Below are 23125 nucleotides of genomic sequence, written 5' to 3' on the forward strand. Positions count from 1 at the left end.
TTCAGATATTACTTTTTAAGTTCTAAAGGTCAGCTGTGAAACACGCAATTGTCCCGAGCTTTAATTCAACGCTGCTCTCTGAGATGAAGACAACCGTTTTAAGACCTGGTGAACAGGAAAACAGGGCCACCCGTGGACTGTAAATAGGCTGATGACTCAAATGGCGGTTCGACTGTAGGCACTCTCACGTGCTGCATCACCAGATCGGCTGTCTACCAGGGCTGAGGTCAAACTGAAGCATCTCAGTGCTAAAGCCATCTCTGCTCCGTGGGTTACGACAGAACACAGAGGACGTTAACACCAGAACAGTGTTGGAATGAACCCAAGAAAAGAACAGAACAGGCAGAATTCTGACAAGACGAAGCTCACGAGGGATGTTAACAGCACATGAATAATTAATCTGGAAGGTCGAACCACATTATGCAAATTTCAGATACACAAGGTCGAGGACATAGTGAGGACAGGAGGAGACAAGTGCAAGAGGAGGAGTGTCGAGGGGGCACAAATACATACAAGTTTACATCGTATACAAAGTACCAAAGGCAACAGCAGCCCCCATGCAACAAGACAGAGTCTGGGCATCCTTGTTATGTAGCCAGTAGTGACAAGACAGGTGGAGTTCTACACTGTCATATGAACTGGTGGAGAAGGTAAACTCCACCCACCGGGAGCACCCCTGGTTATAAAACAAGCACGCCCTCAAAGTTGGCCTCTTCTCAGAAGCACATATAAGGCTTCAGGATCCAGTAGAAAAGAGTAATACATACAGGAAATAGCAAAAAAAACAAACAAACAAAAAAACCCCCCGAACAAACAAAAAAGACTCTCTGAGATTTCCCAGCAGCCTCTCTGGTTTAGGGTGTGGCCCCCTTGCTCGAGGTGAAGAGGAGAGGAAAAGGAATGATCGGTGCCAGACAGCAGCTGAGTTTCCATCCAAGGATTTATTTCCTTTATTAGCTTAGAGCGCATTAAGTCAGAGAATGAACCGACGTTACAACTTTTAGTCAAATATCCGACAGTCGCTTTGAAAGAGGACTTGTAGAACTATGTTTGCTCAGTGGTTCTGTACATTTCGTGCCTGTTAATTGATGCATCCAGACAATATCATCAAATGTTTTTATTTTCAACTGCACAAATCTTGATGTTCAAGATGCCTTTTTGGAAACTCCAAAACAAAGGCGTCACATTTAAAAAGGTCAGAATAAAATGTGTTTAACATTTGGATGGAGGCGCAGCTGCTGGGATTTGACAACAACACGTGGTCGTGTAGGTCGTTTATTCTGAAAAACATCTTCAACTCCTGACATTCGTGTCCCTTCCCACTTTGACGCCCCTCGCCATGATTCAGCTGTGGTGAGCATTCAACAACAGGCCAAGTCAAGCAGCCAGCTACAGTTGGGCTTCCAGTATATAACAGATAAATAGTTGATGTACTATATATGTTTGTTAATATTCTTGCTATATGTCCCTTCCAGTCATTATGAGTGTTATATTGGACTGGGTGCATATGTTCCCTTTCCCCTATGGCAGTATCGTAGCATTAAGGCCAGATGTGGGCTGAGTCTTACTAGTCTTTCATACATTCTTTCTGCTTTGTTTCCTCAAACCCAGAAGGTAAAGAAGAGGGAGGGGAAGGAGGAGGGGTGGAGAGAAGGAAAGGAGAGGTGATATTAAGGGAAGGAGATGAGAAATAAAAAATAAACCTCCACATTCAGCCCCAATTCTATGAGTTGATTGTGTATTTACAGTATAAAGCAGATCACAGCAGAGCATTTTATGATCACTGTTTATGTTTCTCCATCTGGGAGTACAAATTGACTGCTGTTTGCTCAGTCGGAAGAATCCAATCGGCGGCTTCGTGCCAAGGTCAGAAAACAAATCAATCATTCCCACAGGAAGAAAGTCATCTAAATTGAATCATGCATTTAGTGGTAATTTGACGCAGAAGCAACAGGAATAGCTTCCTTTCTTCCAGTGAAACGACCATGACAACAACTGAAATAGATCATTTCATGGACGCATATCCCACCCACCACTGTTCAAAGGAATAATGAAATGTATTAATCTAAGATGATGTCTAAGATGTTTTTCTTTTTAACACAGGCCTGGCACTGAATCAAATTTGTTACAAAGAGATGCCATTAGAGCCGGTCACAATTTCATGTCTCTATACGAGATGACTCAAATGAGTGCTGTCACCCCCAGGCCTGACTGACCGGGATGAGCCAGTCCTCCACTCAACCACAGAGAGTCTGCAGGTTGCTGTCCAGAGGGGCTGATGGGAGGGTGGGGAGAACAGTGCATCTCTTATTTGACCCGCATGCTGTCATTACCTTTACAAACACGCACACACACAGTCATGAAGGAACAAACATGCGTGCCCACACTCAATGCAAGGTCCACTGCAAAAGACTCACACACAAAGAACAAGAATGCTACATCTTCTTTACTGATGGAATCAATACTGAGGGGCCCATGTTGTCTTGGGGAGTATTGATTGCTCAGCAGAAATGGTCAATCAGGTCAATTAATCAATGATTCCTCTGCGTCACTGGGATTCAGACACAATAACACTGAATCTGCAGATTGGGCGGCCCAGCAAACTGTGAACTCGGCTCACTTGTCTTTAAAGCTGCACTTTAAAGCATCAAAGCTGTTGATGCTTTATCATTCTTTATCACAAAGGGGAGCTGCAGCAGAGAAGAAAGTTTTATCTGCACTTACTGGGAGGTCACTGAGCAGTAAACTGACATCATGTTTCATTATTTATACCCCTCCCTGCCACTTAGGCGCACCAAAATGCAACATTGCAAAGTACAGCTTCAAAGTTCAGTCGCCACAAATTCGGTGTTGAGATCAAATATAATTCAACCAGCTGACCATTATCTGGCCTTATCTCAAGTGCAGAAGACCTCAAGTGAACCAGAAGACCTTCTGGACAATATACAAGTCAAGCTAAAGCTAATAAGTCAACTTAATAATTGACATACAGACAAATGTTAAAGTGCATTACAGATTAGACAGTCTTCCTTGAAAACTGACTAATCAGGCTAACTCCCATTGGACAACAACCTTTGAATTTAAGGGAGCATTAAGCAGAAACAGAGGAGACAGACAGGACGGACAGAAGAACAGATCATAGCATAGATGATTAGGACACAGACACATGGGCTAATGGACAAACCCGCACTAATGTAGGGGCTAGACAAGACAGGTTACATAGTGTAATACTGAGACCGATTAGGTGCCTTTACATTGCACCAGGTCTCCATCGTAAGAGCCTTAAGAAAAATGCTGGAATCCAAATTCTCCCTGGCTAAAGTGCCAAACATCCACATCTGCATGCTATGTAGAGGGCATGGTCATCACAACCTACTCAGTCATTGGTCTCTTTGATTTTGGTTACAAGGTGTACTGATATATCTCTGACAGTCCACTATTGTGGATATGAGACTGAACACACATTTCCGCCTGGTTCATCAAAATGTTCCGACTCCACACTCTCCCAACATACACTTTGATGGATATAACAAACTCATTATACCAGCCAATGAGTGCAGAACTCCTTGTCCGGCTGCTGTCCCAAAGTTATGCTAAGCTGCACGCTAAAACCAGTCTCTTAGACTGTCTGAGACCCTGCTCCCCCACAACTGTTTACTCAACTACAGATCTGAACAAGAAAGACTTACAGTAGGGTTGTAGCCACATTAAGGGCTAAAACAGTCACGCTTGCAGGCCAAATTTTTGTAACCAAGAGGTGGTGAGGGCTCATCAGGATGCATAATCATTGTTTCTTGCCGTCGTGGTCCTCCCCACCTGTTGCTGTGGCTGGATGTGTGGCAATGGTTGGCGGTGCCCCGACACTGCCCGGTCATTTGCTCCAGGAAGTGGGCCAGGCGGGAACAGCCGCTCTGCCCATGTTGGTAGCAGCACAGGGACTCCACACAGCTGAGGGTCTGCGCCTGGGGGGTTGATAGAGACTGGGGGAAGGAGAAACAAGGTGGAAGGACCCAGAATGTGCCGAGGAAGGAAAGGGTGAAGTGAACAGTTGGACAGTGGTATGGAATAAAGGAAATAAGAAGAGGGAGAAGTGAGTGGAGAAAGAGGAGAGAAGAGAAGAAATTAATACCAACAGAGGTCCACTGTCACATTCTGACAGGATGATGGACGACTGGGAGAAGACATATTGCATGCTGTCACAGGAACAATGATGTACAGGGAAAACATTCAATACATGCAACACAAAGGGCTGAAATGTTGCAAATAAATACATAAAAAAATACATAAATCATAAAACCTGTAAACAAAGAAAACATGAAAAAACTCAAAATCATATAATAAAATATTTTCGGGTACTTATAAAGCAGATTAAGTCTGTCCATATTTGGAAATCAAATCAGACTGAACAGCTAGTCAGGCTTAGCTATATCCATTAGATCTTTTGAAATACAACCTTTAACTGGTCAAGTTTACTGCAGAGGCTTTACAGGTTTTAGGCTTTTATAGGTTTCTGATCAAACTTCCAGGCTGCTTCTGTTTTGACAAAAGCACTGAAAGCTCCAGAGCTGCCATATGTATTAGAAGCAAGACAGCATCCTGAAGATCTATCCTCATCTTTTCCTCTTCATATACATGAAAATAAAACTACTAAATGTCTGTATTAATGTAAAAGCTGACCTGTGGTGCAAAGAAACCCCTCGCTGTCTAAAAGTATATATAATCAAACTTTTCAATGGTTTCAGTGATGCAGTGGTAGACAAAGCTGAATGAGGCTGCTGCCTAGAAGCCTGCAGGATCAGGTGGCTCTGTTAACCTGAGTCAGCACCCGAGGGAGAGACAGCATGTGATGGAAAAGAGAGAAAGTGAAGAGTAGAGAGACAAAGAGTGAACAGAGTGTGAGGTTACACTCATGTAGACTGCATTCCGTACGCCCCCTTTCTACAGCTGCACAACTACACAACCCAAGAAAGTTGGAACGTTGTGTAAAGCATAAAACAAAATGGAATCATTTGCTTATGCTTTTTGACATATACTGAACTGAAAACTGTACAAAGACAATATATCTAAACCTCTTTTTTGTAATTATATTCTCATTCTGAATTATTCAACATGTCGTTTGAAAGGTGGTGCTGAATTTGATGCTAGTGACATGTTTCAAACAAGTTGTATAAAGGATATTACTTGATAGTTTTACTTTGAAAAACCACTGTCAAAGTTTGTTTGCAAATGACTGCACCCTGTTTTTAATCACATTTTGGACAGCGTAGCACTTTCTTTGGAATTGGGATTGTATTCTGTAGCTCAATGATGATGTTGCTGCTGTTGGATTTCTCTGCGGCAGAAACTGGAGACACTTCTAGCATGAAACCAAACTTCTTGGCTGGTAACAGCAAAACACAGACGGGACAAACTGAATATGGCTTATTCCTCTGGCGTCAGGTGTCCCTGGGTAATAAATGCATGGCTTTGATCTTTAAAACATATTGATATATTCCTGTTGAAATGGGTTTGTTTCTGTAGTTATGGTCACCCTCCACAGCAAAGAGAGAAGTTGAGAATGTGGAGAATGTGATTATTCCAAACACACACTCAGTCCAAACCACAGTAAAAGCAGTGACAGCAGCCAAGCCACCGCTGTAGCCATGGATGCTGATGTATCCTGGACTCGTGTTTATCTGTTAGTGATGTGTCCTTGGCGTATCTGTGGTGGTACGACAAAATGGGTGATAAACATTGTCAGCTTTTCATTAACTCTAAGATGACTGATATACCTGCATTAATCTACTGGTAACCAATCATATCAATCTGTGCAGCAGCACTCAGTCGTTGCAGGGCTTGTAAATCAGAAGCAATGGGAGGCAGAGCTGAGACGCTGTAGTTTTCAGTGGTAGTCATGTCACAATAAAACTTGATCTCCAGTGCTGTTTATGATAGATGGACGAGAAATAGTATCAACTGAACTAGCATTTGACCTTTGCTCTGTTTGGTGCATGTACTTTTTTAAATTAAGGAGCAGCAATACAAAGCCCAGACTAAAACCAGGCTAAACCTTATGATTAATAGTCTTGTAAACGGTAGTTTTCTGAGAAAGCGTTGACTGAATCGAAGGCCAAAGCCTCAACAACAGCTATATGGATGACATCATCCATTGGCTGATTTACTATACTGGCTACAGAGTTCAGCTGAAGTTCATGTTCACTGTTGGTTTACACAACTAAGACAGCAGAGGGTCTTTGGCAAGGTGTTTTTGGCGACTGAATATTTAATGTATGTAATGATCTTGAGTTTATAGTTTGATACTATAGTGCCCATAAAGCACACTCTAGATGTAGAGAAAACAGAACACTCAGTCTTAAATCACAGAACAAAAGAGAAAACAACTTAAAAAATACTTGAAACACAAAAGGGATCACATGACACACCAAATGCTTACAGGCAGACAACTTACATGACTCAGGCTTCAATATGGAGTATTATTATTCTTATTGACTGTGGTGGGATTAGATGGTTGGTCAAAAAATACAGCAACGACGATGAAGTCAGCATGCCAACAGCATTCTCTCTCTGTAAACTCTGAACCCAGACCTGATCAGTAACAGTGAGGGGTGAACTGAGACACGAAAAGGAAAGGATGGGGACGATCATGGTTGGGTAAGGGAGGGTGAGGTCAGTCATATCTGTGTAGGGAAGGATGAGATTATTCATGGAAGGGCCGGGATGGATGGGTTTGGGTGGGAGGGGATGGGGGGCATTCATACAGGAAGTGAGACCGACAAAGAGACATACAGTAATAGTATTTTTACAAATGAAATCAAAGGGCAGTGTGGGGGCAGCTGTGACATATAGCCATGGGTCAATGACTGAATTGACTGCAGCTGTTAGGGGGTGCACAGGGTTGGTTGGTCCTCAGGCAAAGCCATAATGCTGGGACAGTGAGAGTACGAGGGGGACAATGGGAGTGAAGTATGGTACTACCTAGGGGAGCAGGGGTCTGGGCCGGGGGCAGCAGGGGGAGGATAAGCAGCTAGCAGGTGCCAATTGTCCTCCCCTGGGCTCCGCTGGGCTTTAACAGGGTCATATTCTGGGCCGACTGAACCCTCACCCTCTTCCATCTGAAGGACACAAGATGCTTACAATGAGCCCCGCTGGCTAGTCAAACAGCTCCTCAGTCAGCCCGGTAGACTGTTGGTAGGTCAGACTTTGTCATTGCAACATAACCAGGAAAGCCAGCTTATTCACTAACCAATTGCACGGCAAAAATATCGACAGGAGTCTTCAGTCTTGTATAAAATCTTTAAATTTTTCCAAAAACAAGATGACATTGTCTTGTTTCAAACGCAGTTTCACTAGTGCTTTCAAGATTTTAGGAATTTTCTGCAAACAAGGACACATTTTGAAAAGGCACTTGCCTCAAAAACATTATTTGATTATTAAAATATTATTTGTGAGGCGACTTTCATTTGGGAGAGATGTGAAATCATCTCACACCAATGCCATTACTTCAGATTGTGTTTTCGTACATCCAGAGACTCAATACAAGACTAAAAGACTGCAGTCACAGTTGATATGTTTTTAAATGCTGCTTATTTACCAAGCAGCAGATTCATTATTCAGTCAGTAAGCAAGCAGTCAGTCAGTCAGTGAGTCAGTCCAGGCTGCACTGCAGGGGAGGCAATTAATTCAATTCCTGCCCCTCCCTCTTGTGTCCTCTATTACACTTCCACATACAGCATATTGTAACCAAATAAAAGCTGGTTCCCTTTTTAAAGTCCTTCACAAGTGACCTCACCGAACATTTTCGACACTGCAACAGAACTGAGGGCTAATTTTTGGATTACAAGGCAAATAAAAACAGCTGTCTCCAGCTTTTCCGCATGAGACGCCGACGTGCCTCCCAGGTCTTATTCCCCTGCGACAGATCTGAACCTCATTTTAACTGGGACTGTGAGATAATCATAAATCACTGCTTGGGAAGAGGTCCTTAAGAAAATTTGAGCGGGGTGATGAGGTCACCGGAGAAGGGCTTTAATTTCTCACAAAAGCAGAGACAGTCGAACACATTGGCGAGAAGGTAAGCTCACAAATAGCTGTAAAATTGAGCAACAAATGAGCAGAAAGAAGCAGCAGGCACAAGAAAGATGTCCTGAGGGAAAAGGATCCTTCTAGTGCAGATAAGTGCCAATCTATTCGTATCCAAACCAATTAACCTGCTGCGGAATCTATCAGAGCTACAGAGCAGGCAAACAACAGAAAAACCCAGGAGAGCTCCCTGGGTTCGTTAGTGATTACTTCCCTCTAATCTAATTAGGAAAAAAAAGACTCTGAGAGATACTGGAATGCTTTCAACACAGCTGAATAATCTGCATGATAACAGCACATTAACATGAATACAGGATTTGATTTTGAACCCAGGAGGAGCATCTGGTGTAGTTCTACCAATTCAACAAACAAATCAAACTTAAGAAAATGGGATTTGTTTGTGTCCTCCCTTAACAAAACATACACAACACTTATGACCAGTCAGGCTACAGTTTGCTTCTGCTCATTGAGTCTGTAGGATGGGACCAACATCACCTAGCTAAAGGTAGTGCACTTAATCCTACCTGTGTAGAAGCACCACAAACTACAGCCTTCTAATGAAAAATAAACAAAACATTAGAACCTTTGTGAAGGTTTGTTGCAGGGCTGCATAGGCTAATGTAGGCTATTACTTTTAGCATTTCGCTAACTAGAGCTACAGAACCATCAGAATGAACCATATAGCTGTAGGGCTAAAGATGCATGTAGCAACATTTGCCTTGAAAAGAAACTGACCAACTGTAGCTGCAACTAAAACAGATTTATTTATCAATTAAACTGCTGATCTTTTCTCTAAAAATTGTTCTGTCTAGAAAAGCAAAGAAAAGCCTCAAATCATCCCGATTTGGGTTTGGAGAATATTAGACCGCAACTGAAAAGTTTTCTGTCTTTTGACTAAGTGCTTGACTGATGGTTGTACCTCTAAATCACAAACAAAATACTGACAGAAGAATATTAATATTCACATGATCTTGGACAGCTCCATGAAAGCAAAGTTAAAACTCTCAAAAACATTTTCACTGTTCATTCATCAAAACAGAGCTGTCCAAGATCAAGAACTATTTCTGGCTTCTGGTCCAAAGAGAGCTCACACTGTTCTTAGATTTCCCTTGGAGGCTGTTCATAGTGATATCTGCTATGACAGCACAAGATCTTCAAGTCATCAGTCTAAAATAACTGTGATAATAACAGAGTCTGCCATGCATCTTGACAAGATAGCATCATGCTGCTTTACGAGGCAGCCCAAACCGGTCCAAGAGTCTGTCATGCAGCTGTAATATCAGTTCTGTGGGTGTGGTAAAACCATGCAGGGAGAGGGTGTCTCAAGTGTTGAATCCAGTTTGAGGCTGTTTGGCTGGACGTATGTCAAGAGGACGGACCATGCTATAGATGACAGGGTGATTCGACGGGCTGCACCATGCGGCTCTGTCATGTGTCAGCGTGGCATGCCAGACTGTGGTTGTTTGACAAGACCACTAGCTGACGGTCAGGAGGCGGGTCTGACCAGGTGCTCTGGGACTACACTATCAGAATAGTGCCTTATAAATGACAACTTAGGGACCGCAAACATGGTCACTGATTGACAACATTGCTATCACATTATGTGCCAGGGAGGAATAAAAAACAATTCAATGAGGGTTCCCATGTGGTTTGACATTCATTCATTCACTCATCCCATTGTTCATGCAGTGTGGAAGTAATGACAGTACCATGCTGAACCAGGCAGGAGGGGTGGAGCTCTCAGAGCACATTCTCTACGTCAGCCTCTCACAAAAACGCATGCAGCGACTGAAATGCTTGTCATTTTATTTTGCTCCAGATATGTTTATCTCCCCCCGATCCCAATCACAGAGAATGCTGATTGGCTTGTCCAGGGCATGCAGCACAGACACAACACACACGAAACTGCTCCAACATTAGCAGCACACATCTCTTGCAGTCAGTGTACTGCCAGTGTCAGAAACAGGCCTCAGGAGGACTAAATCAAGTCCAGACCTGGGAGAAAGAACATTTCAGTGTGACATGAACGATCCTAAACAGGAGCACTTGTTTCAAAAAGCAACATTTCTATTTTTTAGAGGCTGTCCGTGTTGTGCTGTAAATAAAGTTTTATCTCAGCATCTTAACTTGTGCATCAATACCACACCAGGCCATACAGAGCTAATGAATCATTTCCTGTTCCTTTCCATGTGAACATGCAATGCAAAAATATATATTACTGAATGGTCAAAATTTAGACCTCTAATAACTTCATGGAGTCACTGATTTTATAACTTCTAATAGCTTAATGTTGGATGTAAGACTTGTGTCCTGAGAAAAGGGTAAGAAATCATACAGAAGAAAGAAAAACCTCAAAAAAGGCTGAATATTTGAACTACATATTGTATTTTGAAATAAAGTGAAGTGAGCAGGAACACAGGATAAGCCAGTATAGATGGCTTAATATTCCAAAGATATACAGAAACATCCCAAAAACTACTAATATAGAAACCTTGATTTTGAAAAAAGCCCTCCTGTGATACTTTTGTTTTCTCTGAATTGATTTTTAGATGTATTTTAAGCCCAGGCCTGAATCGGTCTCATCTCCTCTACCTAATTTTGCCCAGCTGGCTCTTGGCTCTGGACAGAGGTTGCAGAGCGATGAAGTCATCACCTATCGCCACACGGTTGGAATACATCTATGCCAGAAGAATACACAGAGAGGATAGGAGGAAGAACACACAGACACACATAGAGGTTAGATATCACGCTCTCACACACTCGCATTTAAACACACAATTCATACTTTCAGAATAACACACACACACAGACAAAGACAAAACAGGACAAAGGTTAAAGCAGAAGCAACAGAGGGAACACACAGGATTGGACAAGGAAGCTCCTTGTTTTCTGATTAACCAGAGGAGAGTTTTGAAATGAGGAAGGTAGGAACATAAACAGTCTCCAGCTGGATGAATCAATACAGCAACAGCAGGGGTCTGCTGAGAGATGGTCACACACACTCTGTGTTTATGCATGTGTGTGTGTATTGGATTAAAAGGAGGTCATGCGGTCTGTGTCTGCAACCGAACACCATCCCGTTCCTGTAAAGAAGTGGGTTACTCAAGACCACAGAGGCTGAGAAAACAGTGAACTACTGAAACAATGTAGCACACAGTTATTTTCTCTCTGCGTCTAGAATTTGAGTGACTGTGACATTTTAGCTTGTTTTCTCCCCCAAGGCTCTTGTCACAATACAGGAAGTATAATTTCCATTTTAGAGATACAAGTAGGACTACGTATGAAATCTAACCCCGTGTCTAGACTGTGAGTGTCACATGAGGCCTGTGCTCGCATGATTTCACCTCCAGAAAAAGGATGCGATCTTGTCTTTGGTCGCTAAGTCAAAGTTAGCTAAAATAATGCATGTGGCAGCAAAACTAAGCTAGAACTGAGAACAGAGATAAGACAACTTTGGAGAGGGGCAAAACATCTGCCATTCCCAGAGTAGATATGGCAGGGTGGACGCCCAGGACAAATGCAGGATAGTATCAAAACGTGTTTCTTTAAAAATCTATTGAAACAGCGAGAGCTAACACTGCACCTTGGATCTGGGCCAGCAGGATGCAGGTAAAACCCTGGGAAACCTCTGGGAAGTAAACAGATAAATGCAAGATGAGCCTCTTTAAATCCCAGCCAAGAACCTGTACTTTTGTCCAAAGAAGCATAATCTACTTTCGAGGAACAGCTGGACTTCTTTACGAACGTTCCCAGACAACAACCTGTAAAAGTCTTCTCTGATCACAGGTTCTTACTTTCGGGCCCTCCTCCCCATGTTACCTGACTCTTCTGTGTGCTGGTGGGCAACAGATGTCTGTAGAGGACCTTCTTCACCACATCAGGAAAGAGGCAAGTTATGACGATGATGATGATGGCGAACCAGGCTGAACCGCTGGACAGCAGCTGCACGAATACAAAGTACATGTCCTGGGTGTGGAGGAATGGCCTGGAGGGGGTGGAAGAGACACAATCGTTACATATTGCAGAAGGAAAGGGACATATAACCATTTTTATGTCTTTTATCAGTGGAGGACAGCATCAACGGGTGAGCTTATCTGAGAGGGACAGTAATATTTTGGCTAAATGAGCACCAGAACTGACTGAGGTAATAGGCTTTAAGCTGCAGACACAACTGAAGCATAGAGGTGAGCAGCCAGGCTCAGCTCTCTTCACTGTAAATTCCCCTCTCACTGGCAGTTGGAGTCGTGCTCTTTGAATGATTTTATGATTCCCTGGTACCACAGAATTTAATAACCTGTGCAGATGTCAGACCACAAATATAAATTACAGTCCAGTATTATCAGGACGGCTCCAGTTCCAGCCTGTGAGTTGACAGGACTGGGTCAAATGGCTGAGATTCATCTGATCAATCCAACAACAGCCCCAGATAGTCAAGGATGATTCTTATAAAGCCTCAGTGATTTATCTGCCAAGAGACTGAGCTGGTGTATGTTCTGGAAAACAGCCTGTTCCATCCTTAGCCTCACCATCAGGTTGATAACACATTTAATAGATTTGGGGGAAGGCAAAAATATTACTATTACTTAAAGGAAATTCAATATATTTCAGAGGGCAACTTCTGTTTGATGATTTTCTCAAAGCAGACACTCTTAATGAGATATCACTGAAATTTTAATGAGCACTACGGTAACTTGAGAAGAGTATCTTAATTCTGTGAGCGAAAAAAGCAATCATCCAACTCCTCGACCAGTTTGTTGAGAAGAGGTTTTCAGAGAGCCAGGCAAAAATATGTGAATACAATATATACAGAAACATATGCAGAACATGAGATTTGCTTTGAGTCGTGACAGTTTTTTGGTCCGTTTATCCTTAGATGTAAAAAATGTGCGTACTGTATCCCCTGTCTTTAAGTCATATGGTATTTAGATGGGAGACCTGTGTTGTATATATATACTCAATGCTAATACTACTATACTGATTTTCCATCATTAACTATTAGTCATTTATCACTAGCATGAAAGGATGTGTTTGCATGTCAGCCTCAGCAGGTCATTCTCTCTGTAAAGTCAATTATTTGATAAGTGTTACGTTGAGGAGGGAGACTGTGTAATGTCACAGCAAAGCATTTTCTTTGAGTGTGAAAGCAACGCCCTGTACAAAAAAACCCTCTTCTTACCAGATGATGCCACCATAGAAGAGAGAGAAGATGAAGTAGAAGGCAATCGAACCCCACGTCACAAAATGGTTCATCCACGTCCAGAAATGAGTCTCTAAAGCAAGCTGTCATTACACACACACATACACAGAAAAGAAAGGTAGGTGTAAAACACAGGGGACATGACAGGGACATGCAGGGCATCAATAAACTACAGCAATCTGCCTCTGAGCTGTAAAGAAAACCATGACCTCAAACTGACAAATGATGATCTGCTGCTAATGGCCACTGACATCATCCTAACACTTCACAACACACTGTATTTCGTATTGGGACAGCAGCAATAAAAACAAAAAAAATGTTGTGACAAGATAAGACTGGGTGTAAATTACCTTTAACGTGACAGTGATGACCATGACAGTGAAGACCAGCGTTCCAAACGTCCAGTTTCCAAACATCTATAGAACAGACATACAACTGTTAATAAAACTGTCCGCAGCATCACATTACAATTATAAAACAATCAGTGGCTGTGTTTACATGCGTCTACTCAGTTACTTGCAACACAACAAAATGGTGAGATCATTACATGGTTGACCTGTTTATATGCGGCTTTGATACCTTGCAATTTGTCTTTCCTGTTGTCAAGAATGTACTAATTCAACTTAATGTTCCTCCGCTTTGACTCAGCACCATTAGGCTAGAACAGGGATGCAAATTATTCCAACATAATCTCCGGCATTTTGTTGGCATTCCACTGCAATGAGTAACGGATGCCAAAAACACCAGTCGCAGCTGCTGTATTTGATACTGACTGACTGTGTTGCCAGTGAAGTATAGTATCATAAATGGTTCGAGTCAAACCATAAATCTGGCCAAAAGGTGGAGTCTGGACAGGCGGGAAGAGGTGAGCAGTGAAGTGCTTGAGTGGAGGAATGGAGAGAAAACTCCTAAAAGGCATCGACCTCATTGTGCAGGGTGAGTGGTATTACGGTGCCTACAATGAGGCCTTGGCCTCCGACTGTGTGAGAAACTCCACTGCTTGCCTCCACTGATCGGTTGTGAGCTGTGGGGGGCATTGTTTTGTTGCCAGCCAATTCAGGACCCTGCTGGAGTCTGAAAGCTGAAAACCAACCATCAGAAGACCGAAATGTAGCCACAAAAATCACTCCAAAGCAACAACTCTGAGCCTCCTGAAGTTATATTGTTCAAGTTCTAGTTTATTTACTGTATTTTTATTTATTTTTTTTTTAATCAAAGTCCTTCACAAACTCTGCTTTGTGGCCTCCCTTTGTTGGTGAAATTACCAGTCTTTTATGATTTGTTTGCATGGGCCACCTCCAGCAATAGACTCTTTAAACATCACCTTTCAGTCCACTAATGATGGTGGCACTGGTGACACTTCTCATAAACCTTGTCCAGATTTGTCACAAAGTACGAACTGGCCTTTGTTCTTCTAACCAGTCGTAAATATTTACATGTGTTGGTCTATCAGATGAATCTACAGTATATAACTGCACAAGATGAGCATACATTTGAAGCTGTGGTTAACAGTAATGATAAACCTGTGTGTGGATTTGCAATTTCAGTGTGTGTTTTTAAAAAGAAATTGAAGTTGGAAGGAATCTGTTTTTCAACAGAGGGTTACTAATACTGTTTTCAAGCAAGAGGCAAGATGGAACTGAAGGCTGACCACTCAACTAACTTCAGAGGAAAATGGAGGAATCAAAACTGATCCCCAGATTACCAGAATCATTGGGGCTCAGTGAGAAATATACTATAGAGCATAGCATAGGTATGACAATTCCTCTTTTTACATCATTAGCAAGACAAAAATATACTGAGGAATCATCCTCATTATCCTTTCATTAACCCCCCCCCAGGGAGACATGGATTCAACTGTAGAGCAGACTCTTACCAGCTGCCTGTTAGCTCGCAAGATCTGAAGACATGCACAGCGTGAAGGCAGAAGGAAAAAAGAGCAATCAACAAAAGATCGAAGAAAAAGACAAGCGAGCGATAGGAATGAGTGCCTTCTGAAACACCAAAACTCGAAACGATATAAAGTAGGAAACAGATTCACAGACAAAGAGGATATGATCAGAAGAAAGGGTTAAATTACTGCAACTGACTCATTAAAAAGTGAATGACATACATGCTGCCATAGTAATAGAGACAAATACAGTGCATTAACAGGCTATTCAACAAAAAGACAGAATGAGGAGACAAGAGCAAGATTTAGAGGAGTGACTGAAGAAAAGACCTGCAGGCAACCAGCCCCATCAATAACAACAACAACAAATCCCAACATGCTCAAACACACACACACACACACACACACACACACACACACACACACACACACACACACACACACACACACACACACACACACACACACACACATTGCTGTTGTCCTGCATTTCATTTTAACCTACCATTCATTTCCTAATGCAACATTTTCCTAATATGGTTTGGAAAATTCCCAATTTCTTTGCTGGGAGTTCTACTGTAAACATACAGTACATAACAGACACACACACAGCCAAAGACACACCTGTCCATTGCCCATAAGTGAGGTGTCTTCTCCCATCAGTATGTAGGATCCGAAGAAGAAGACAAAGGCGTGGCAGAAGCCCAACAGGGTCCAGTACAGGAACGTCCGGAAAGACAGCAGAGAGTTCTTGCTAATGTCCCTGTTGGACACAAACATTTTTTCATGATGCTTTAAAGCGCACTTTCAGGTTTCACAGTCATGAACAAGTTACGTAAAAGCTGAAGAAAAACTTGAGTTGGACCAAAATGTATGGACCAAAAAGTATGAGGATGGCAACAAACTCAAACTTGTTTTGATCTTATTTAAAATGTTCTATCAAATTCCATCTAGCCATCTTTGCATCTTCAAAATTATGCATTTGGATGGTTTATATAACAAGATGTTATGAAAACTGATGAAAGCAGCTTTCCAAATTCAGTCAACGCTAACCCACAGTGTGCACCGACAGATTACATTTAAACTTACCTGTACAGGCCGGGTTTATTCTGCAGTATGTGTGGATGGACCAGCTGTTCAAACAGACTGTACACCAGGATGGGCAGCGAGGTGAAGCAGATGTTGTACAGTGTCAGATAAACACTGTCATATAGAGTCTGGGATGGACAGAGACAGCATTTCATTTAATATCAACCCGTTATCTTAAATTGATACATATAACTCATCTAATCTGATGAGTAAATGAGTCTTAGACATATTATGCTACAAATAATTTATAGGACTGATATCATTTTGTCTCAGTCCACAGTAATAACCTTAATAACAGACTAAAGCTTTAGGAAACAATTAATGGTGATAACAGTTTGATAGGTTTGAAAGCTATGTTGCATAAATATTTGAAGAGTTGAAATGCAGAATGTGAGATCCACTGTTTAAATGTTATGACTCCAAGCATTCAGCAAAAGTCACAACTGAACCTCAACAAAGCTCTTGCCTGCTGAACTCTCTGAAGACTACAACTGATAAAAAATGTAAAATCAAACTAGGTATCAAACTGACTCGTTTCAAGATGAGTCTAGGAAAGAAACCTTCAGAGAACGCATTCCATGAAGACAATGAAAGACTGTGCAATGTTAAAACCACAACCAAATGCACAATGACATATGAGAGAGTGGAGAGATGGCGAGATAAAGAGACTTACTTGTTGTGAAAATAGACAGAAGAACTGGTATAAAAACTGGGGCGTGATAAAACACACATTCTAGAAAAGACAGAGTGAAGGAAGGAAACATTAAAAACACTGAACGGAGGTGTGGTCAAACACAGTCTTAACAGCGGATGTCAGATCTAACTTCTGCAATTTAGTCCACTGGATTATCAGAAGTACTCATAAAGCTTGTGCAGGTAAGGCTGAAAAGCATTCTGTCATCATATCCAAGCCTCACCTTGTAGAAAAAGTACTGTACAAGCGTAGCTATTCGAATGTAGTAGAAGTGACCGTGGACCAGCAGTAGTTTAGCCAGGAACTTAAACCTGGCAATTGCATAGTCACTGTTCCTCACGGCCTGACGACCCTCCTTCCCCATGATACCTGAAGAAACACACACCAACATATTGGAGGACAGTCTTCAGAATGAAATGTAAGACTTAGGGACCATAATGTGGGTGTGGTGAGTGTTTACCTATGCCCACGTGAGCTTCCTGTATCATACTGACATCATTGGCTCCATCCCCAATAGCTAGTGTGATGGGTTTCTCTGGAGATGTTTTTAAGAGACGCACCACCTGGACAGGACAGAGTGACATTAACGTCTAAGTTTAAGCTTGTTCTCTGAAGATCCATCACATGAACATGAACCATGAGCAAACACATGGAGAGCGGCACATTTTCTTTTCATCTGTCAATAAGGAAATGACACCACTGAGATGATGGTGGGACCATCCAAAAAGTCATTTTAAACATGAGGCCATTGTATTTGGGTGGGTGGTGTATGTGTGTATATAGCAGAGGACAAATACCTTAGCTTTCTGGAGCGGGGCCATGCGGCAGCACAGCACAGCCGAGCAGTTTTTACACACTTCCATAAAAAGCTTCTCGTGTTCCCTCAATGCTAAAGACAAGCTGGCCCCATCCACGACTAACCCGTGCTGTATGACGTGGTCCTCCTTTATCCTGGAACAAAATGGAGAAAAGAGTTGGAGAGGACTGGACAGAACTGCTACCATCTCATGATTTTACTGGTATGTTACATAGATGTTTCATTTACTGCACATTTGTCACATTCTACTTTTACATAGTGAGTTCGTGTTCTAAAGATTTGTCCCTTAGCAGCACATTTGAGCTCCAACAGCCTCAGGTTTGGTTGCTGATACAAAGTATGCCGTAATAATATATACAAACAAACTTGAGCAAATGTTCTTGCTTTGCCTTTGCCCACGGCCTTTATCAAAGTAACCAAAGCCCTTAACCAATCAGGTCAGCCTATTCAGATTTTTTACGCCGTTTCTTATGAAACTGCAGCATTTTCAGCCTGCTGGCTTCTTAATTTGCGTGTGGAAACTTCATTTCCAGAAACTGCCCTCCAGAAAAACAACACAAAAACAGTAACAAAAAGAAGTTAATCAAATGATCTGCATCCAATTAAAACCAAACTCTCAAACTAATAGTTGAAGAACTCCAATGTCATCGGAATACAAGGTTTCCACACAGCAGAATGTCACCAACACTCACCTCCTGGCCAGTACACGGAGCTGCTCGGCACACTCATTATCAGAACGCTGCTGAAGAAGCTCCAGGATGTTCATGGTTCTGTGGAAATGGCCACAGGACAGGCTGACGCTGACTGCCGTCTCATGTTTGTCCCCTGTCAGCACCCATACTTTGATCCCCGCCAGCCGCAAAGCCTCAATGGTCTCCTGGACTTTGTCTTGGAGTCTAAGAGAGAGAGAGAGATGTATCATGAATGATATAAAATGTACTATAGATGCAAAGCTTCCAGTGATTAGAACTACATTAGGTCAATCCCCAGGTAACATAAACCTAACGAAAACCTTGTTTTAGACTTGTGGATGAAGTCCAAAGCTAAGGGGTGTGTAAACCTGATGTTGAAATTCTGCGGGCGTAAGGCGGTCAAGCTCTGGAGTCTTGGTAGTACACCATGATGTCCATAATTCAATACACCTACTGGCAACTACACATTTCATAAAGCTCCTTTTATCATGCAGGTCAAGTCTGTAAGTCAGGACAAATCTGCTTCAACACACACAGAAAACAAAAACAACTCATATGTTAAATAGATGGTTGTAATTGTGTGTGTATGTTCGTGTATAGAAAGCACACAAACACACACGTTTTTGTTTGTCTTACAGAATAATTGTCCTATTTCTGGCCATTGTTAATATTCTTAAAGAAGAAATGAATAGACGATGAATATGATCTAATATTCCACGCCTCATTATTGTTACACTGTTCATATTACGCTCAAACACGGGGAATTTTTGTCATGTCTTCCGTAATGGAGAAGATCTTTTGATGGTGACCATGTGTGCCTGAGGAGGAATTCAATCCAGATTCAGACACAGAACAGCAGAGAGGAGAGAGAGATATAAACAGAGTGGGAGAAGCGAGGGGCTTATGTGAGCAGCAGATGGTGAGCGGATGCAAGCGCATATCAACATCCAATACCAGAGAGGCTCAGTGAGGTGACGTCTCTGTCCTTCTGCTGACTATACATTGTGTGTTTGTTAGACATTGCCCTGGCCACTGTGTTATCTGTTTTTGGCCAAGCATTTCTTCCTATTTTATAGTCCTCCCCTTTGTAACTCACAAAGCTGTAACACTTATTTACTGTAACATAATCTTTCCTTTGCTCATCTATTCTTCAATTTTGCTAGATTTTCAAGTGACAGAACATTTCAGAGGACCAAGAGTCTACTCCCAAGCTAGTGGCTCTGTGAGGCTCCACCTAGCCACAGCAGAGCTTTTAACTAAATGCTAAAATCAGCATTAGCACAAACCATTAAGTGTAGCTGAGGCTGATGTCATTAGTTCCGTAAGTTTGGTCATGAACCAAAGTATTGGACAAATGAAAACTCTGAACTTAGAATGATTCTAGATGAAAAGTCAGAGGTTGACCAAAGTTATTAAGATTTATCTTCTGGAGACCTTGTCTATCTGGACCAAATTTAATGGCAATCAATATAATAGCTGTCAAGACATTTCACTAAAAACAAAAAAATCAAGCTGCTGGTGGTGTGAACGGAAAAGTCAAAAGATCATAAAAGTCAGCTGGTTCACCTCTGGAGAACATACATTTCATGCCCATCCATCCAAAAGATACTTTGTCTGGAGCAAAGCAGTGGACTGATGGCACATTCAAGCATACAACCATGACGTTAGCATGGCTAAAAATGTACGAGGCAGTAAGATCTCAAACTAGCACTTTACATAGATTGCTGTCAAAGCTAACGATGCAGAAATGAGACATATGTTTTATTCCAACACTAACTATATGTTTTTGCTCACTGCCAGTGGCGACAGATGATTTAAAAAAAAAACAAAACATCCTTCTTACATAATTTTACATCTTACTGCGTGTTGAATATCGCTGTAATTGGTTAGGTGAAGTGGACATATGCATAAGGGGATGAGAACTAGTTTTCAGCAGGGACAGCACCAACATATTCCAATTTATTCGTTAGCCTCCATACTTGTCCTCAACCCCTGTTGCTCCCAGCAGCTGCAGGTCTCTCTCGATGTAGCTGAAGGCCTCCTGCAGTCTCTCCTCCCTCTGCTGCAGCGCAGTGCGGGCAGCATTCAGACGCCTGTCCACATCAATGTACTCCTCTGGGCTGAAGTGGCGACATGCTACCACCAAGGTCCGCAAACCTTTCTATGATGGCAGGAGGGGGGTGGGTGATGGGTAGGGAAAAAGAGAATAAATGAGTCAGAATATGAGTGAAAAAAGGCAAGAGAGGAGAACATGAGAAAGAAAGGAAGAAATAAATATAATGATATCAAATGAGTTTGTGTACAGAGGAAAGGCAAATGTGAGTAAGTCAAGAAGATGTGGATGAGAGAAGGAAAAGGAGGCAAACCAGAGAGAGAAAGAACAGAAAAACAAATTAGCAAAGCATGGCTTTAAATCACAGAACCAGCCTGAGGGGTAGACGACCACAAATCAACCCAGTCCAGAGCACAGACTCCTGGGTACTGACATCCGATGACATGATGTGGGGGGTGGATATGTGTGCGTTTGTGTTTGTTTGTGTTTATGTGGTGAAGAATTTACAGTCTAATGGGAACAGCGTGTGACAGAGTCAAACGTAATCACTACAATGCCGGGAAAGGCCAGGCCTACACATACAGAGACATAGAACCTTGTCTCTGTGGATCAAGAGGCATTTCAGAGTCAGACCTTTGAAGGTTTCATCATTCATCATAACATTACTACACATTACTGTAAGAGAGTTATTTCTCACCAATGCAAACTCGTCGACGTGCAGTCTTGTCTTTTCTATCTCACCACCGGTAGCGAAAGGCAAGATGGCCGACTCTGCGCCCTTGGTGAACAGCACTGTGCCTCCTGGAAAGTCAAGACAGAAAGAAGACGACGTAGTAGGTTAATATCCATCCATCCATTGTCTATACCCGACCGGCTGGAGCCTATCCCAGCTGTCAACGGGCGAGAGGTGGGGTACACCCTGAACCGGTCGCCAGCCGATCGCAGGGCAACATATACAGACAAACAACCATTAACACTCACACTCACACCTAAGGACAATTTCGAGTCACCAATTAACCTAATGAGCATGTTTTTGGTCTGTGGGAGGAAGCCGGAATACCCGGAGAGCACCCACGCACGCACGGGAAGAACATGCAAACTTCACACAGAAAGGCCCTGCCCGACCCGGGGATCGAACCGGCGACCTTCTTGGTCACTTGCACTACTTGCTGTCCACCGTGCCGCATAGGTTAACACACACACACACACACACACACACACACACACACACACAAATATATATAAAGAAATATCAATTTGTTTTTTGTCAAGCTTTTATTGTTTGGGAGGTGCAGGTGAAGTTACCTGAGGGTGTCTGCAGTATGACGCTCATCCTCCTGCGGTTGGCATCAAACTCTAACACATGGAGCAGTTTATATCTGACACAAAGAGCAAAGACAGACACTCATGTTAACTTTCTTGGGACTCACAGACTGTCCTGACCATTTCTTTTTCACAGGCAGCTTGAACAACCATTTTTTGGTCTGCAGGCTACAAGTCTACCTTTTCTTGTACGGGTATTAGTCATTTAAGAGATGGACAGGGTTACCTCTCTGGCTTGCCAAATGTTTTGATCTCCATAATATCTCCATTGCTGCAAGTGAAGGCCACCCCGATCCTGCGGGAAAAACGACGGTTAAAACTGTAATTCTGGACATTTTGACCTGTGAAACACTGGGTTAAAGTTTGGATGGTTTTGAAGGTAACTGGGCTTTTAAAAGATAGGAAATTAAATATTTAGCAATAGTACGCCCCCAGGCCATTCAAGTGCTAGGACTGTGTGGGCGCCTCCAAGTACACCTATTTTGTTGCATGCATGTGCAGCAGTGCAAAGCGCAAATGGTCTGGGTCAGCAACAATATAGATCAGAGGGTGCGGTGTTTGATAAATACCTCCAAGCCAGTCACATTGTTAAGCAACAGGCACTGATATTTTTGTACTGGTTGCAATATGTCTAAATAATGGCCTGTATGAAATTATTCATTATCATGCATTGATTGGAAGTGGGAAGTTTCATTGTATTTTTTATTGTGAGGAATTGATGTAATTGCAGCTGCACATGGAGTCTGTGGTCAACACAGCAGTTGCCAGTAAAGCAGTTGTTGAACAACTTGCTCTTCAGGAAATCATACTGTTGTCTGATGGTGATGGTGACAACATGCCGTGAACACAAAACAGCAGGAAAAGGCAGATGGTGTGCACGATGATGATGATGAAGGAAATTAATACAATGTTGCTGAAGCTGTGTATATGATGGCATCAGTGCCAGGCTGTTTCAGTCTTAATTCTACTGTATTTCACGTTGTAAATGGTTATAACACATCTTAAAATGTGACAACAGCATTTGCACTGCTATGGATTTCAAGACTGAAACATGAAATCGCAGTGCAATCCGAAGTCTCATGCATACACAATAGAACACCAAGTTCTAATGGACCCGTCCGTTGTGTGTAGATGTACAGTCACTTTGTATCAGCCTGGTGTCACTTCTAAAGGCATTGTGCTCTGGCTCAGCGCTCAAATCAGACTGCAGGCTGCAGATTTGTGGCCATACTTGTCGTGCTGCCTTCAGGTGGATTCAGAGATTTAATTAACAAAAGGAGGAGCTTTTCC

At 42.3% G+C, this 23125-nt stretch overlaps 1 protein-coding gene across 8 annotated transcripts in view; it reads right to left on the bottom strand.

Moving 5' to 3' along the window:
• The window catches only part of atp11b (ATPase phospholipid transporting 11B), a 48233-nt gene that overhangs the window by 1882 nt on the left and 23226 nt on the right, over positions 1–23125 (bottom strand). The window contains exons 15-32 of one of the 8 annotated variants that reach the window (XM_070960305.1): positions 22062–22130; positions 21818–21891; positions 21210–21313; positions 20439–20620; positions 18460–18663; positions 17748–17901; positions 17411–17513; positions 17174–17319; positions 16930–16989; positions 16257–16384; positions 15792–15930; positions 15153–15176; positions 13627–13692; positions 13256–13359; positions 11899–12064; positions 10672–10757; positions 6976–7112; positions 3857–3980 (exon numbers count right to left, since the gene is read on the bottom strand). In XM_070960305.1, coding sequence (XP_070816406.1) covers positions 7025–7112; positions 10672–10757; positions 11899–12064; positions 13256–13359; positions 13627–13692; positions 15153–15176; positions 15792–15930; positions 16257–16384; positions 16930–16989; positions 17174–17319; positions 17411–17513; positions 17748–17901; positions 18460–18663; positions 20439–20620; positions 21210–21313; positions 21818–21891; positions 22062–22130 — 1897 coding nt within the window. In that variant the 3' untranslated portion in view covers positions 3857–3980; positions 6976–7024. Of the gene's footprint in view, positions 1–322; positions 3981–6975; positions 7113–10671; positions 10758–11898; positions 12065–13255; positions 13360–13626; positions 13693–15152; positions 15177–15791; positions 15931–16256; positions 16385–16929; positions 16990–17173; positions 17320–17410; positions 17514–17747; positions 17902–18459; positions 18664–20438; positions 20621–21209; positions 21314–21817; positions 21892–22061; positions 22131–23125 lie in introns of those variants that run through there. The other 7 variants (XR_011602104.1, XR_011602105.1, XM_070960303.1 and 4 more) reach the window with 7 other exon arrangements.

Source organism: Chaetodon trifascialis, chromosome 4 (genome assembly GCF_039877785.1).
Source record: "Chaetodon trifascialis isolate fChaTrf1 chromosome 4, fChaTrf1.hap1, whole genome shotgun sequence".
Taxonomy (NCBI): domain Eukaryota; kingdom Metazoa; phylum Chordata; class Actinopteri; order Chaetodontiformes; family Chaetodontidae; genus Chaetodon; species Chaetodon trifascialis.